Source organism: Rutidosis leptorrhynchoides, chromosome 8 (assembly GCF_046630445.1).
Source record: "Rutidosis leptorrhynchoides isolate AG116_Rl617_1_P2 chromosome 8, CSIRO_AGI_Rlap_v1, whole genome shotgun sequence".
NCBI classification, from domain to species: domain Eukaryota; kingdom Viridiplantae; phylum Streptophyta; class Magnoliopsida; order Asterales; family Asteraceae; genus Rutidosis; species Rutidosis leptorrhynchoides.
In genome coordinates, this window is record NC_092340.1 from 28832226 (window position 1) to 28848366 (window position 16141).

At 37.4% G+C, this 16141-nt stretch overlaps 2 protein-coding genes across 2 annotated transcripts; both read right to left on the reverse strand.

Annotated features, from left to right (window-relative positions):
• Positions 1 to 2671: 2671 nt before the first annotated feature.
• LOC139863268 (uncharacterized) lies at positions 2672 to 3835 on the reverse strand. Its single transcript, XM_071851907.1, has one exon. The coding sequence runs from the start codon at positions 3833 to 3835 to the stop codon at positions 2672 to 2674; it is 1164 nt and encodes a 387-aa protein (XP_071708008.1).
• Positions 3836 to 4882: 1047 nt separating this feature from the next.
• LOC139863270 (uncharacterized) lies at positions 4883 to 5617 on the reverse strand. Its single transcript, XM_071851908.1, has one exon. It carries the CDS (start codon positions 5615 to 5617, stop codon positions 4883 to 4885), a length of 735 nt encoding a protein of 244 aa, XP_071708009.1.
• Positions 5618 to 16141: the final 10524 nt, after the last annotated feature.

Below are 16141 nucleotides of genomic sequence, written 5' to 3' on the forward strand. Positions count from 1 at the left end.
TCCCTCCCTCTAGCCTTGGCCGACGGTTTTTGCAACAAAAAGGGGAAGTCAAAGATTGTCTTTCAAGCATGGGAGATGGTGTAAGCTCAAAATGGTATTAAAGTTAAATTGCATGGGAGCTTGGTGCTAGCATGCTTGTGACAAGTCTCTTCATAGCACTAATTAATCTAGTTCTTAACCTTAATGAGTCATTAGCATGATAGTGGGCTTACTAGTAGTCTATTAAGAAAAGTAGGGTGGGCTTCCAAGTCCATTAACATAAGTCCATGTAAGTATGGAACAATTAAATAAATAAAGCCCAAGTAATTAACTAGTAACATTAGTTAATTAAAAATGATTAATAATAATTAATCATGAACGTGAATAATATCCGAAATATTATTCGTGAAAAGCACGTGTGTCACAAAGACGAGTCGGGACATGTAAAGTCAATTACGATAACAAGTAAATGTATAAAAACACATTTATTAAAACTCAAGCATTAATAATAAATATTATTAATAAAAATTGGAAAATCCAGGGTCGTTACACCAGTCCTTGTTGATGCTGCGTGTGCTCGCTTTGCCGATGCTGAACTTAACTATGTCGCCTCTGTTGTTTCTCACTCCGATGCAAAGCTTGTGGAGTTTCTTGCCTTGGTTGCGGAGCAATGATCTTTATAGTTTGTTTGTGTTATGCCCCCTTTTGATGTGATGATCTGTACTCTAATTACTTTATGTTAACGTACTTTTACCAGGCCTGCGTGCCTGTTGATTTGGGGCTATGTTGCCCATAAACAATCTCTGTTTGGTACTATGTGGGTTATCATACCCGTTTGCTTCTTACTCTATTTATTATTTAAGCAGGTTACCTATTTTGGCGTTATGATTGCCTTTTGTTTGTCTTAGTTTGGCCCTCTTTTATTCAAGCACAAGCACTTATTTTTTTGTAGAATATGCCCTCTCACATATTTCTTAAATTCGACAAGTGTTCCCTCCGGGGGTACTTTGCAATAGCTTCGGTAATCTCTTGGGTTACCTTTTGCTTATTGCTAAAGCTTTATAGGTATTCCTCTTGGGAATATCTTGCAATAGCTTCGGTATACCTCTTGGGTTACCTCTTGCTTATTGCTAAAGTTTTATAAGTATTCCTCTTGGGAATATCTTGCAATAGCTTCGGTATACCTCGTGGGTTACCTCTTGCTTATTGCTAAAGTTTTATAAGTATTCCTCTTGGGAATATCTTGCAATAGCTTCGGTATACCTCGTGGGTTACCTCTTGCTTATTGCTAAAGTTTTATAGGTATTCCTCTTGGGAATATCTTGCAATAGCTTCGGTATACCTTTTGGGTTACCTCTTGCATATTGCTAAAGTTTTATAAGTATTCCTCTTAGGAATATCTTGCAATAGCTTCGGTATACCTCTTGGGTTACCTCTTGCTTATTGCTAAAGTTTTATAGGTATTCCTCTTGGGAATATCTTGCAATAGCATCGGTATACCTCTTGGGTTACCTCTTGCTTATTGTTAAAGTTTTATAAGTATTTCTCTTGGGAATATCTTGCAATAGCTTCGGTATACCTCGTGGGTTACCTCTTGCTTATTGCTAAAGTTTTATAGGTATTCCTCTTGGGAATATCTTGCAATAGCTTCGGTATACCTCTTGGGTTACCTCTTGCTTATTGCTAAAGTTTTATAAGTATTCCTCTTGGAAATATCTTGCAATAGCTTCGGTATACCTCTTGGGTTACCTCTTGCTTATTGCTAAAGTTTTATAAGTATTCCTCTTTGGAATATCTTGCAATAGCTTCGGTATACCTCTTGGGTTACCTCTTGCTTATTGCTAAAGTTTTATAAGTATTACAACACTTAAGATTGATGTTTCCAAAAGATAGTAGGATTTCATTCAAATTTATTGTGGTAGGAATCGTATAAGTTTTGACTACCCATTGCAAACTTTCCTACTTACATGCGACTAGAAATCTAGAAATGGAACTTTCGAAGGTTTACCCCGTTCCAGGTTCTGGGGATCTGTTTCCCTTCTGTGGTTTCGAGCTTATATGAACCGTTCCCGAAAGCTTCGGAGATTACGTACGGACCTTCCCAAGTAGGATCCATCTTTCCTTCATATTCAACTTTGCTAGTGCTGTTGAGCCTTAGGACATAATCTTCGACCTTGTATACCGACGGTTTGACTCGCTTGTTGTAATACCTTTCGATCTTTTTCTTGTTTGCTGCTTCTCTAATCAGCGCAGCCTCCCTCCTTTCTTCCATGAGGTCAAGATTGAGACGGAGATTCTCCTCGTTTTCTTTGAGGTTTGCGGACCTGTTGGTTAATACCTGTATCTCCGCGGGCAAAACCGCCTCAGTTCCGTAAACCAAACTGTAAGGGGTTTCTCCGTTACTCCTTTTGGGTGTGGTTCGGTGAGCCCATAGGACCAGGGGGAGTTCTTCCATCCATCCTTGGTGATATTTACCCAAATGTTTCTCGAGACTTTTTAAGATATCCATGTCGGTTGCTTCCACCTGTCCGTTCCCTTATGGGTTGTAAACGGAAGTAAAGGTTTGCTTTATCTGTAGCTTTTCCCAGAACAATGGGAAGATACCTTCGGCGAATTGTTTTCCATTATCCGAAACGATTTCTTGGGGTATGCCAAACCGACACACGATGTGTTCCCAAACAAACTTTTCTATTTATTTCCCTATCATGGTGCTTAACGGTTTTGCTTCCGTCCACTTTGTGAAGTAGTCTATCGCAACCACCAGCCATTTGTAACCTCCTGGTGCTTCTGTGAGTGGACTTACTAGATCTATGCTCCACTTTGAGAAAGGCCATGCTGATAACACCGATATCATGTCTTGCTTTGGCTGTTTCTGAACTTTAGCGTGGATCTGACAGGGCTCACAGGTTCGTAAGAGCGTGACTGTATCTTCGTGCATGGTTGGCCAATAATACCCCATCCTTAGCATTTTTACCACTATTGACCTTGGTCCGAAATGAAGTCCACAAATACCTTTATGCATTTCTCTGATGATCATCGAAGCTTGGTTTGGTCTGACACAGCGAAGCCACGGGGTGAGGAAAGATTTTCTGTATAAGGCTCCGTTCATTATCTTGTATGATGGTGCTTTGATCCGGATCTTTCTTGCTTCTTTTTTATCCTCGGGTAAGATTCCGAGCTCCAAATATTCCCTTAATGGCTTCATCCACGTGTTTTCTTCTTCGATAATTAAGTCGTGGACTTCTTGAGCTTCGATGGATCTTTTTTCTAATACTTCGACCAACACTTCCTTCGCCAGGTGTGCGAAGGTGATAGAAGCTAATTTGCTCAGAGCATCTGCTTTCTTATTCTGACTTCTTCTTACATGCTCTATTGTGAAGCTTCTGAAGCTCTCTACAAGTTCCCTGACCTTTGACAGATAAAGTTTTATGATTGGCTGTCTTGCTTCGAAGATACCTAGGACTTGGTTCGTAACTAGTTGTGAGTCTATGAAGGCTTGCAAGTGCTCAATTTTCATCTCCTTTACCATTCTGAGCCTGGCGAGCAGAGCTTCGTATTCTGCTTCGTTATTAGTTGTGCTGAACTCGAAACGAAGCGTGTAAGTTAACTCTTGTCCCTCTGGGTTGATTAGCATATGTCCTGCCCCTGAGCCATCAGAGCTGGAAGCTCCATCAGTGAACAGTTTCCATTCCTTCGTTTCAATAGTCGGGGTGATAATTTGCGTGAAGGTGGAGTTGTTTTCTTCGTCTGTCTCTGTTGCTTCTGCCATGAAATCTGCTAGTACTTGAGCTTTGATTGAATGGCGAGCTTGGAAGTCGATGTCATATTCCCCGAGCTCTATTGCCCATTTGGCCATTCTACCCGACTTTTCTGGCTTCGTAAGAACCTGTCTAATTTGCTTGTTAGTTAACACAATGATAGGATGGGCTTGGAAGTACCTTCATAGCTTCCTTGCGGCGTGGACTAGGGCAAGCGTGAGCTTTTCGAGCTCTGGGTAGTTGACTTTTGCACCCTGTAGAACTCGGCTTACGAAATATATCGGGACCTGTATCCTTTCACGTTCTGCCACTTGCACCGCACTGATGCATTCCTTGGACGTTGCTAGGTAGAGATATAGTGTCTCTCCTATCTTTGGCGATGTCAGGGTTGGCAGATTAGCTATGTGTGCTTTCATTTCAACGAAAGCCTTTTCGGCCTCTTCGGTCCATGATATTTTCTTTGCTCCCAAGCATCCTTTCAGAACTTTGAGAAAAGGCAATTGCCTCTCAGCTCCCTTGGACAGGAAACGGCTTAATGACACTAGCTTCCCGTTTAAACTCTGCTTTTCTTTGACCATGGTTGGCGTTTTGAGTTGTTGGAGCTTGTCTACTTTCTCTGGGATTGCTAAGATTCCCTTCTTAGTGATGTAATACCCTAGGAACTTTCCTTCCTCTACCCCGAATGAGCACTTTTTGGGGTTTAGCTTCATATTGACCGACCGAAGGGTGTCGAAGGTTTCTTGAATGTCTTTCAGCAAGGTGCTTTCCTCCGGACTCTTGATTACCATGTCATCAACATAAGCTTCCAAGTTTCTCCCTAGTTGCTTACGAAAGACTTTGTCCACCAACCTTTGGTATGTGGCTCCGGCATTCTTCAATCCGAAGGGCATTTTCTTATAGCAATATATCCCCTTGCTTGTGAAGAACGACGTCTTTTCCTCGTCTTCTTCGACCATTTGGATCTGATGGTAGCCTTTGTAGGCATCAAGAAAACACTTATACTTGTACCCGGTTAGGGATTCCACCTTCCAATCGATCTCCGGCAGGGGGTAGCAATCCTTAGGGCAAGCTTTGTTGATATTCGTAAAATCGACGCACATCCTCCACCCTCTGTCAGATTTCTTCACCAAGACGGGGTTTGCAACCTAGGTGGGGTATTTCTCTTCCCGGATTATGCCAGCCTGGAGTAGTTCTTCAACCTCTTTGCAAGCAGCCTCATCCATCTCATTAGCGAGGTTTCTTTTCTTCTGATGTATTGGCTCTAGGTGCTTGTATTCGTTGAGCTTGTGTTCCGTAGAGAAGGTAGTTCCGTCGATACTGAGCATTCGAGGAATGCCTGTCATATCTCCGTATTCCCAAGCGAAGATGTCGATGTTCGCCTGCAGTAGCTTGCGAAGCTTTTTCTTCGTTTTCGAAGGTAACGAACCTCCGATAATTACTTGTTGATCGGGGAACAGAGGGTTGACGAAGATTTTCTCTTTGTTCGAGCCTTCTTCTCTGGTTTCGAGGATGCATTCACCTGGTCTTTCCTTCGTTTCCCTGATTGCCATGATAACCTTTTCTCGATCATAGGTTGAAGCTAGAGTGCCAATCCCTTCGGATGTGTAGAACTTCACCAATTGATGTACGATAGACGCAATTATCCCCATTTTCATCATGGCTACTCTTCCTAGCAGGATGTTGTGCTGCGAGACGGCCCGAACCACTACAAAATCCAGCATTTCGGTTCTGGTCAGTGGTGGTTCTCCGATGGTGAAGTCGAGGTCAACCTCTCCGATTGGCCAGCATCTTTCTCCAGAGAACCCAATTGGCGGTACCCTCGATGGGTTCAGGCGAGCCTTAATGGCGGGGCTAAGTTGGTCGAAGCAATGTTCATACATGATATCGCATGCGCTGCCACCATCCAAGTACACTCGGTGTACCTCTCTCTCAAAGATTCGTCCATTGATTGTGTTAGGTTTGTCGGAGGGAGTGATCGTGTTAAGTTCTGGGAAAGAGATCTCTTCCTAATCTATTACTCTGCTCTTTCTTTCCCTCTTGTAGGTTCTTGGCTTCTTAACTGCAAAGCATTCTGCGATCGTAAGTATGGCGTTGTCCATATTCGGTTTTTTTTCTTCAGTTCTGGGCTCTTACTTCGGTACCTTCGGGTTGCGTATGCCCTTTACTAAATGTGTTAATTTCCCAGATCTGACTGCCTCTTCGATAGCTTGCCTTAACTGTATGCAGTCGTCCATTTCATGGCCGAAGTCATTATGAAAGTCACAAAATTTACTCGTGTCTCTCATTTTTCCTTTGCTATTTAGCTTTAGTGGAGTTTTGAAGGCTTGGGCGGCCTTTTCGGTAGCTAGGATTTCTTTAGGTGACTTTACCAGCGTTCCGAGGATACCAGGGGTGTTTTCCCTTCTATAAGGGGAGAACCTATTTCGCTCGTTTCTTCTTCCGGACTTCTCTTCACGGTGACTTGGTTTTTCTTTTCGCTTGAAGCCTTGAGTTTCTTTGTACATGAAGCTATTCGCGGTGTCTTTCGCGTCAAGCCAAATGTATGCTTTGTCTAGCAATGCTTCGTAAGTGTCAGGGAGATCCCGACTGAGATGTTCCACCAATGCTCAGGTCCTGCAACCGTATAAGAGTCCCGAGATCCTTTGTGACTCGGGGAGTCCTGGAATCTGCTGGGTTTCGTCCGTATATCGAACGAGAAAAGCCCTCGAAGCTTCACCATCTTTTTGCTTGATACTGTGGGCAGCGACGTGATTCTTCTTGTGTTTCTTTTGCTGGCTAAACTTCGACCTAAAAAGTCATTTAAGGTCCTCGAAGCTGGAGACGGAATCTTTTGCTAAAGAGTCGAACCATATCCTTGTATCACTTTTGAGCATGTATGAGAACGCGTGACAAGCCACAGCTGTATCCCATCTTAACATTCGAGCCGCACCTTCGAAGATATTTATAAAATCATCGGGGTCGTCTTTTCCTTCGTAATACCCCAGGTGGGATGGTATCTTCGTCCCGATGGGTAGCGGGTGGTTTTGTATTGAAGATACGAAAGGAGTTTTCTGACTCTTCCAAGGTTGGTCTAAATATCCACCAGCATTTCCGCTAGCTCCGTGGTGGAGGTTGTTCGCTGCGGAGGTACCTCCGATGTACGTACCTTGGAAAGGCAAACTGACCCACGAATTACGTCCATTCCATAATTGTAACCCTGGGGGCAACGAAGCGCTCGGCTGAGTTACCAGGGGAATGATTCCCGCGGTTGGTAAGATAGTGCTGGCGTTAGGTATGTTCTGTGGAGCAACAGGAAATGGGCTCCCGAAGGTATACTGCTGCGTAATTGGTCCTCCTGAGTGGCTCAGAGGGACACTGGTAGTGGTCATTGAATGAGCCGGCTGTGAAGGTATCGGCTGGAGAGTGATACTCGGAGGGACTGCCGGTTGTAAGATCTGAGGCTGGCTGGTAAGAGGGAGACTTCTTGCTGGCCTGGCCTCCATTTCTATTTCTTCGTCGACATCATCGCTGTCATACGTCAGTGTTCGCCGACTGTGTAACTGCCCTTCTTCTCACAACTTTTTGATAACAGCGCGTATGTTATCATAGTTGTTGAGTATGAAGGTTTTGTCGATTAGCGGCGGTGGTACGGAATCATTCCGATTTGTAGTTATTGGCAAAGCAGGAGTGATAGGTGTCCGTGTTCCGGTCTCATGTTGATCTACCTCAGATGGTAGAGAGAAACCGGGCGGTGGATGATCAGATTCTGCCATGATCTTGCGTTTTTCAAACAAAGTAAGTATTGAAGTGGGGTCCCATGGATGGCGCCAATTGTTTGTACAATTCTTGGCACACCTTGTTAGCTGAACAAGGAAGTTGGGATCTGATCACTAAATGGATGATATGAGGTGATATGATGGTGGATGTATGCTTGTTGGCGATTCCCCGAAGGTAGTACGAAGGTATCGTACTTTACGCCACCAAGATACGGAGGTAACTCATTGAGAGTGTTTATGTATGAGTGATTATGACTGAGTGTGAATGCCTTGTCCAGGGATCATGTCCCCTTTATATAGAGTTAGGTAATAGCCTTGTCACCAGTTTTCTAGGTAGATTCAGTCTTCGAGGCAATCTCTGATGACACAAAGGGGACTTTCCCTTCGGCTGACTGTAATCTCTGCTGGCCCAAGAAAGTTAGCCTGCAGCATTCCTCTTTTGTCATTTGGATGTTAGTGGTAACGAGTTTGGTCAACCCGTTAACTTCTCTTCTTCAGTCTAGGTGATCTCGTGACTTTAGGAGAGGTCCTTGTCCATTGGTAACCGTGATCCCTTCGTCAATACGTTCCTTCGTTACGATTGCTTCGTATGACGGAAGTGGATTTGTACCAACTCTGAATATTGGGATTCTTATTTGGTGGCATTCTTCTTCTATCCTTTGAGCGCCATTATTTGATTTCAAGGATATCCCGCCTTTAGTTTGTATATGACATATGCGTTCTTGTGATCCAACCTTATGTCATCTATTATCGTTAGGCGTGATACCTTCGTTAGCGTAGCTTCGTGTATCTTGACGGGAGGATAAACTATCAACTATTATTAGCAATTAATAATTATAGTGTATAAAATGGAAAAATACTATTTATGAACGAATATCAACTATGTGTAAATAAACCATGCATTAGTATCGATGGTACAGGAGATGTTGATTGGTATGGTCACGGGTATCGTCATCGTCTTTTGTATGAACTATTAATCAATGAGTTATGGGTTTCGTAACTAATCTTAGGTTATGCCACTAACTGATTAACTGAATTATAAGTATGAACTACTAGGCTATGAATCATGGGTTTGGTAACTAATTTAAGGTTAAGCCACTTTGATTAACTGAAAAATGAGATCTTGAAAGAAGATCGAAAGTACACCATCTCTGTTAATAAATCTTACATATGTTTTTAGTATATTTTAAAATCAAGGTTTAGAATATATGGTCAAATGTTTTACAAGTGGGATGTTTTATAATCAAAGCTTCGGAATCAAAAGTTAACTTTCAAAAGAGTTGTTTATATGGGATCGGGGCAAGTGAGGTGGAACTAAACCAATTTGCATCTCGTTTGGAATGTCAAGTGGGGAACTTTCCATTTACTTACCTTGGACTTCCAATTGGTGCAAAAATGAATAAAGTGTGTAGTTGGAACCCGGTCATCGATAAGTTCAAATCAAGACTTTTTAATTGGAAAATGCGGACGTTGTCGTTTGGAGGAAGATTAGTCCTAATTAAATCGGTCCTTAGTAGTCTTCCATTGTATTACTTCTCGATCTTTCGTGCTCCGACTTGTGTGCTCAAAATCCTTGAGAGTGTGAGAAGAGAGTTCTTTTGGGGCGGGGCGGAGGTTAACTCTAAAATTTTGTGGGTTAAATGGGATAATGTGGTTAGTTCTTATGAAAATGGGGGGTTAAATTTGGGGCTTTTAAAAAGTAAAAATCTTTCTTTATTGGGTAAATGGTGGTGGAGGTTCAATACCGAAACCAACTCTTTATGGTCACAAATTATTAGAAGCATTTACGTTCCTTGCGGTGGTATGGATTTGGAGGGCGAAGCAATTCGTTCTCTAAGTCCTAGTGTGTGGAAAAATATTCTTACTGCAGGTACTCACATTCAAGATTTGGGGGTCGATTTCAAGGGGTCCTTCATCACGAAAGTGAACAAAAGATCGCAGCTGAGTTTTTAGGACACCAAGTGGCTGATTAATAACAAATTGCAGACAAAATTTTCAAGGCTTTTTCGCTTAGATTGTGATAAATGTGCACAAATTGCTGATCGGATCCGCGAGTCAGATTCAGGTATCTTGGTGACAAGCTGCTGGTCGAGACAGCCATCCGGTCGCACGCTGGGTGAACTCTCTGAGCTTCAACAACTCGTATCAGGCTACTGTTTTGAAGAATCAGGTCGTGATACTTGTTCCTGGGCATTATCACATAATGGTATTTTCACTCTACGATCTTTATCTCTTATTCTCAAGGTTGTAAAAGTCACGAGTCGGGGACGCATCGGTCGAGACCTAAAACGGACGCGTCGGCCGAGTCGGGGACGCATCGGTCGTTGACCAACGTTGACTTTATTGATAATTTCTTAAATATATATTTATATATGTATAAAATAGTTGATTCTGTACCATAACTTTCTTAAATAAGAATTTGAAATTAAATACAATCAAACTTCAAACTTAATTAATGTTACCGTGTACATAATCAGTAAGGACACAGAGAAAAGAGCGGTCAAAAAAATGAAAATGTACAATTAATTTGAGACGTCCCAAAAAGGAATACTGGACAATTAATTCGGGACGGAGGGAGTATATTAATAAAACCTTCATCGGAACGATGAAGCATATTACATTGCAAAGGGTTGTAAACCCATAGGAATTGACAGAAATTGAAAAAATACATTGAAACCCAACATTGAGGCCCAACCCCTAACAGGGCTTAGAGGCCCAAGAAAACATAAAGAGCAGCTTATTGAGACCCAACATTGAGCCCAGAACATTGACCCCCAAAAAATAACCTCGATTGAAAACCACCTATTATGAAACAGAATCGATCAGTTGACTCAACTTCTTCAATTGGGTTTCGATACTCCTAAAGACATAACGAAGCATTGAAGGCTTGGAAGAGAAACAGCTTCAATTGAACCCACGAAGATTCATCCTCGCCCATCGAGGATGATATACAAGAGAAACAGCTAGAGTCGATAAATTGCACATAAGTTCATTTAATGCTTGAATTATATATATATATATATATATATATATATATATATATATATATATATATATATATATATATATATATATATATATATATATATATATATATATATATATATATATATATATATATATATATATATATATATATATATATATATATATTGGTAGGATCAAGAGGGAAGTAACCAATCAGGGGAAGCGGGGGGAAGCAAAGTCCTTTTTTTTCGTTTTTTGAAAAAACTTTGTTCACGAACATTATAGATTGGATGAAAATATGAACATTTAATAAAGATACTTTGTGATAAATATTTCTATTTTGGTGGGAAAACGCTCGAAGAACTAATATATAACAATTATCGTGTTTTTCGAGCGTATGTTGAGGTTTTAGATTTTTGAGTTTAGATATTAGGGTTTAAATATTAGGGTTTAGATATTAGGGTTTATAGGGTTTAGATATTAGGGTTTAGAAATTTAGGGTTTAGGGTTTAGATTTAGGATTTAGATTGAGTTTTTAACACGAACTGTTTAGAGTTTAGGGTTTAGGGTTTGATGTTTTGGGTTTATGGAATAGCATTCATCACGAAGTGTCTTTTCTAAATGTTCCTATTTTCGTGTGATCTTGATGCCTGAAAAAAAATTCCAAAAAAAAAAATGAATTTTTTTTTTGCTTCCCTCCGCTTCCCCCCGATTGGTTACTTCCCCATTGATCTTGCCCATATATATATATATATATATATATATATATATATATATATATATATATATATATATATATATATATATATATATATATATATATATATATATATATATATATATATATATATATATAAAGGGTAAGGATCCAGCGCTAAGTGGTATTTGGTGGGATAAGGGGATAAGTGATTTTGTGATTTTTATATCTTTAATTCTACAACTCCGATTTAAAAAAAAAAAAAAATTGCTGGTATCTATTTTCAGTGTGCAGATTCTCAGAAAAAAATATAAATTTTTTTAACTGGAGCGTTAAGATGCATCTGATGTATGTTATCCGCTGTTTGATGCATGTTAACTGCCTTTCATGCAGCAGATGCATCTTAACAAAAAACAAAGAAAAAATGACTTTTGATTAAAAAAAACAGTGTTTAGGGTTTAGTAATTAGGGTTTAGAAATTAGGGTTTAGGGTTTAGAAATTAGGGTTTTAGAACGAGTTTTTAAACGAACGGTTTAGAGTTTAAGGTTTAGGGGTTAGGGTTTAGGGTTGAAGGTTTACGGAGTAAACCTGACTACAATTTTAAATTTATGATTACCTGATATGATATCCAAAGTCTTCCATCCAAAATTGTTGAAGTGTTTTATAGTAGTATCTATTTTAATTGTTATTTTCATTGCTTATACAAATTTCAATATTTTTATATAAATATATTAAGTAGTTAAATTAAAGTCTATCGAAATTAAATATAAGGTTACATATTACCGTATAATTTTTTACTATTTTTTTTATATATAAATACATATCTATCTATCTATAGTTTCTATTAAAATCCTATAATGATGATGTCATTATTAAACTAATTCTTTTGTTAAAAAAATTCAAAAAACAAAAGAAAAAAATTTAGACATGGTGAGTGACATCATTAATCTAAGTAATTTTAAATTAAAATTAAATCTTATTAATTAATTATTATTATTAAATCTTATTAATAATTATTTTAATTATTAAAATTAAATAATTTTGAATTGAGTACGAGAAGGTATAAAAGATAGACAGAAGAAAACTAATTCTAAATTTATATTTTAATTTACACTTTTAAATAAAATGGCAACCAATATTATATCTTATGATTGAATGTGGATTTTTTAATATGCATTTTAAGTGTTTGATGCAATGTTCAGCTGACGAGTTTTTTAGTCGGACTCTGTGGTTTCACTGGTCATTAAACTAAATGACTTTAGCATTTACGTTCACTAAATACCTAAAACATATCGTTAAACTGTTTCGTTTAAACAAACCCATGATTTTAAGGGTCATTTCACTAGTATATACATATACGTCGTTTTACGAACGACTTATTTATAATCTATGTAATAATCATTCGATATTTTTGATAAGTCACGTTTTATTTGCCCCCTAAAAAAAAAAAAAAAAAAAAAAAAACTTCGCCATTGCCTACGAATAATACATATAACCTTAATTTGATGTGCAATCGCTCTTAATTTTCTTTGGACATCATCATCGATCATGTTCATCCAATATCTTTATATTTAATCAACTAATTTCTTTTTCATATGAACTGTTATGGATCTGACATAATTGGTTCGTAATTAAATTCGTATAATAGTAATACTAAAGAATATAAATACTTGATTTTAATTTTAATTTGATTTTAATTTTAATGTATGTGAAATACGGAGTATATGCCAGTAAAGTCTTTGAAACTCTATATGGGTTATGAGTTTAGAATTTAGAGTTTACCGTTTTAGAGTTTAATGTTTAGGGTTTAGGATTTTAAGTTTAGAGTTTAAAGTTTAAAGTTATTTTGGGTAAGCAAGTAAACCCCCTTATGAACTGTTACATAATATAAACCCATGATTGTTATTGATTACATCGGTCAGTATTTATAGATTACATTACACCCTAATAAACCCTAATCTCACAAACGGGTCGGGCTAATACCAATAAGCCTATGCTAATATATTGTCTAACACTCCCGCGCAGTCCGAGCAGCGAAATCGCGAAAGCTCGAGACTGGAAGAAAACACTAATAAAACAAATAAAAGTAACTTTTTCTCTCTCTCTTATTTGGCGCATTAAATAGATTGATATTCGTCTATAGAGTTGCAGATTTCTTGATGGCTTCTCCTTTTCCGTAGCGTTTATTTTTCTTTTACGTTGTGGCTTGATGTGCCTAAAGATCAAGTACCGCTTTGATATGCTATTTTTGTCGACGATAACACTATTCTTCAACGCTGCAAAAGAAAGTTTTTTATATTCCTTTTTTTCTTTTATATATTCCTCTTTTTTTTTGGGGGGGGGGGGGGGGGGGGTTGGAATCTAATCAAGCTAGATGGCTCATTCTCACGCCGATTATGAATAGTGAAGAAAAAAAAAATTAAAATAAAATAAACAAAAATGATAGCGGCTGGTTACTAGACAAAAATTGAAATTAAAATTAAACACATAAAACAAAAAGACATAAACATTAAAATCAAGTCTACATTATCGCATGAGATTGTTATTGGCGTGACGGTGGTGGATGATTGGTTGGTAAAACAAATGCTTGATGGTAGTACCGAGATTTGTGAAATGAACACATGGTGGATTGAAAGTTTGACGAGATAACTTTTTATGTTTTTATTGGTTGATGGTGGTAGGCCGATTACAAGAGGTAGGCGACGGCCGATAGTGGTATTTTTTTAGAACATAGATAGATAACCTAGAGAACTAGGTTAAGAAGGAAGTGAAGAAGAGATGAAATTTTGACGGGCGGTATAGAGGCAGATCAGACCTAAGCTCTGATACCATGTTATAGAATATAAACTCATGATTATCATTGATTACATCGATCAATATTTATAGATTACATTACACCATAGTAAACCCTAATCCCACAAACGGGCTGGCCGGGCTAATACTAATAAGCATATGCTAATATATTGTCTAACATGAACAAGTACATTGGTTTCTCCATAGAGAGTAAAACCTCAAGTAATCAAGTCACTCGAGCGCGATACCTAGTATTAGGTGATTAGCTAATAATTATTTTCAAAACCTCCTTAATTACCGTTAGATTAGAAAATTACATTCTAATACCCTTTGATCTAAAGGTCCTTAATCATTCACTTAAAATATTAGCTAATAAATCAATTTTACATAATTCCATTCCTAAAATACCCCTCTAATACACGGGGAGAAAATTAACGAAGAAGGGTTTATTAAGCGTTGCATTCATTCACCGCACTCAAAAAAACCAAAACCCTAATAGATGAAGTGCATTCATAACGTGTTTGATTTCATCTTCGGTTAATGTTCTCGATTTTTCAATTAATCGTAACTGCAACAGCAGCAGTCTCATTCTCCACTTCTTTTGACACCACAAAATCCAGTTATGCTATCTCAGATTCGTTTCAGGTTCGTTGAACTGTTATATGTGTTTTATGCATGTATTGGATATGTAATTACATTTTTTGTTGTTGTGTGTGAGTGTTTGCGATTGTGATTTACCAGTGGTTTATAGTTAGGTACTTAGGGTTTTGATTTTAGAAATCGAGTTCTGATTCTGTCACTTCTCATGCGATTTGGTGAATTGCAGTTGAATTTTTGATGATTCGTATGTATAATGGTTGAATTTTCGAAAAGGAAATCGAGTTTTGTTATATACAGAAAATTGAAATTAACACAACACTGTTGTTTTTAGAGATGAATCAGATTATTTTATCAACTTGGTTTCGGTTTGTAATAGGACATCAGGTATTTTTAATCAATTTGATTTCTATTTAAAACAAATGTATCATGGATGTTTATTAACGACTACAACAAATTTTTATACTGAACTTATGACTGAATTCATATTGTTTGACAAGGTAGCTATGGTTTGGAGGTGACCTTATCCGATTGTCATTTGTTCATGTAATGGCACATGAATAGGAACTCAATGTTGAATTTATATGAATTTCAAATTTTTAAGTATGTGATTATTCATCTCTAAAAAGTGGTTTGGTTTTGTTTATTGATATTTATTCAAGTACGATGAATACTTGAATAGTGATGTAACTTTTAAGTGCTAATATTTTCAATTTAAGTGTCATTTAGGCTAGCAGAGGAGTAGGACTTGCTGCACACATTGCTGGCTTGCTGCACGCTTTTGATGCTGGTAATATTTTTTTTTCTCATGTCAATTGTCTTCGTCATAACGATTTTTGTTGACTCATAAATTTGTATCAGTTGTAACTTACCACGTGGTGAACCCTAAATCAGCTATCCATTCTAGAAAACCTTTTATTCTACTAAATGGCTATCGTTAATCAGTCAATCACTAAATAAAGTAATAATGATTTTTGTGGCCTAAAAAGATCAAATACAAATACAAATACAAATACAAATACAAATACAAATACAAATACAAATACAAATACAAATACAAATACAAATACAAATACAAATACAAATACAAATACAAATACAAATACAAATACAAATACAAATACAAATACAAATACAAATACAAATACAAATACAAATACAAATACAAATACAAATACAATTACAATTACAAATACAAATACAAATACAATTACAAATACAAATACAAATACAAATACAAATACAAATACAAATACAAATACAAATACAAATACAAATACAAATACAAATACAAATACAAATACAAATACAAATACTGTAATGACCCGGACTTTTTCGATCAATTTATACTTATAAGATTAATATTTACCTAAATTAAACCTTACCAACATGATAAGCAATCCAAATTGTTGAGATTTATGTTTTTGAAATGAGTTTTACACAACGTTTGACCGTCTAGTTTGACCGATGATATCACGAACTATATAATATATGATAATTATACGTTTGTGTATATATATGTATATATACATATTTAACATGATCTAAGGATGTTTTAATATCTTATTTTGTATTAATAACAATAAGTTATAAG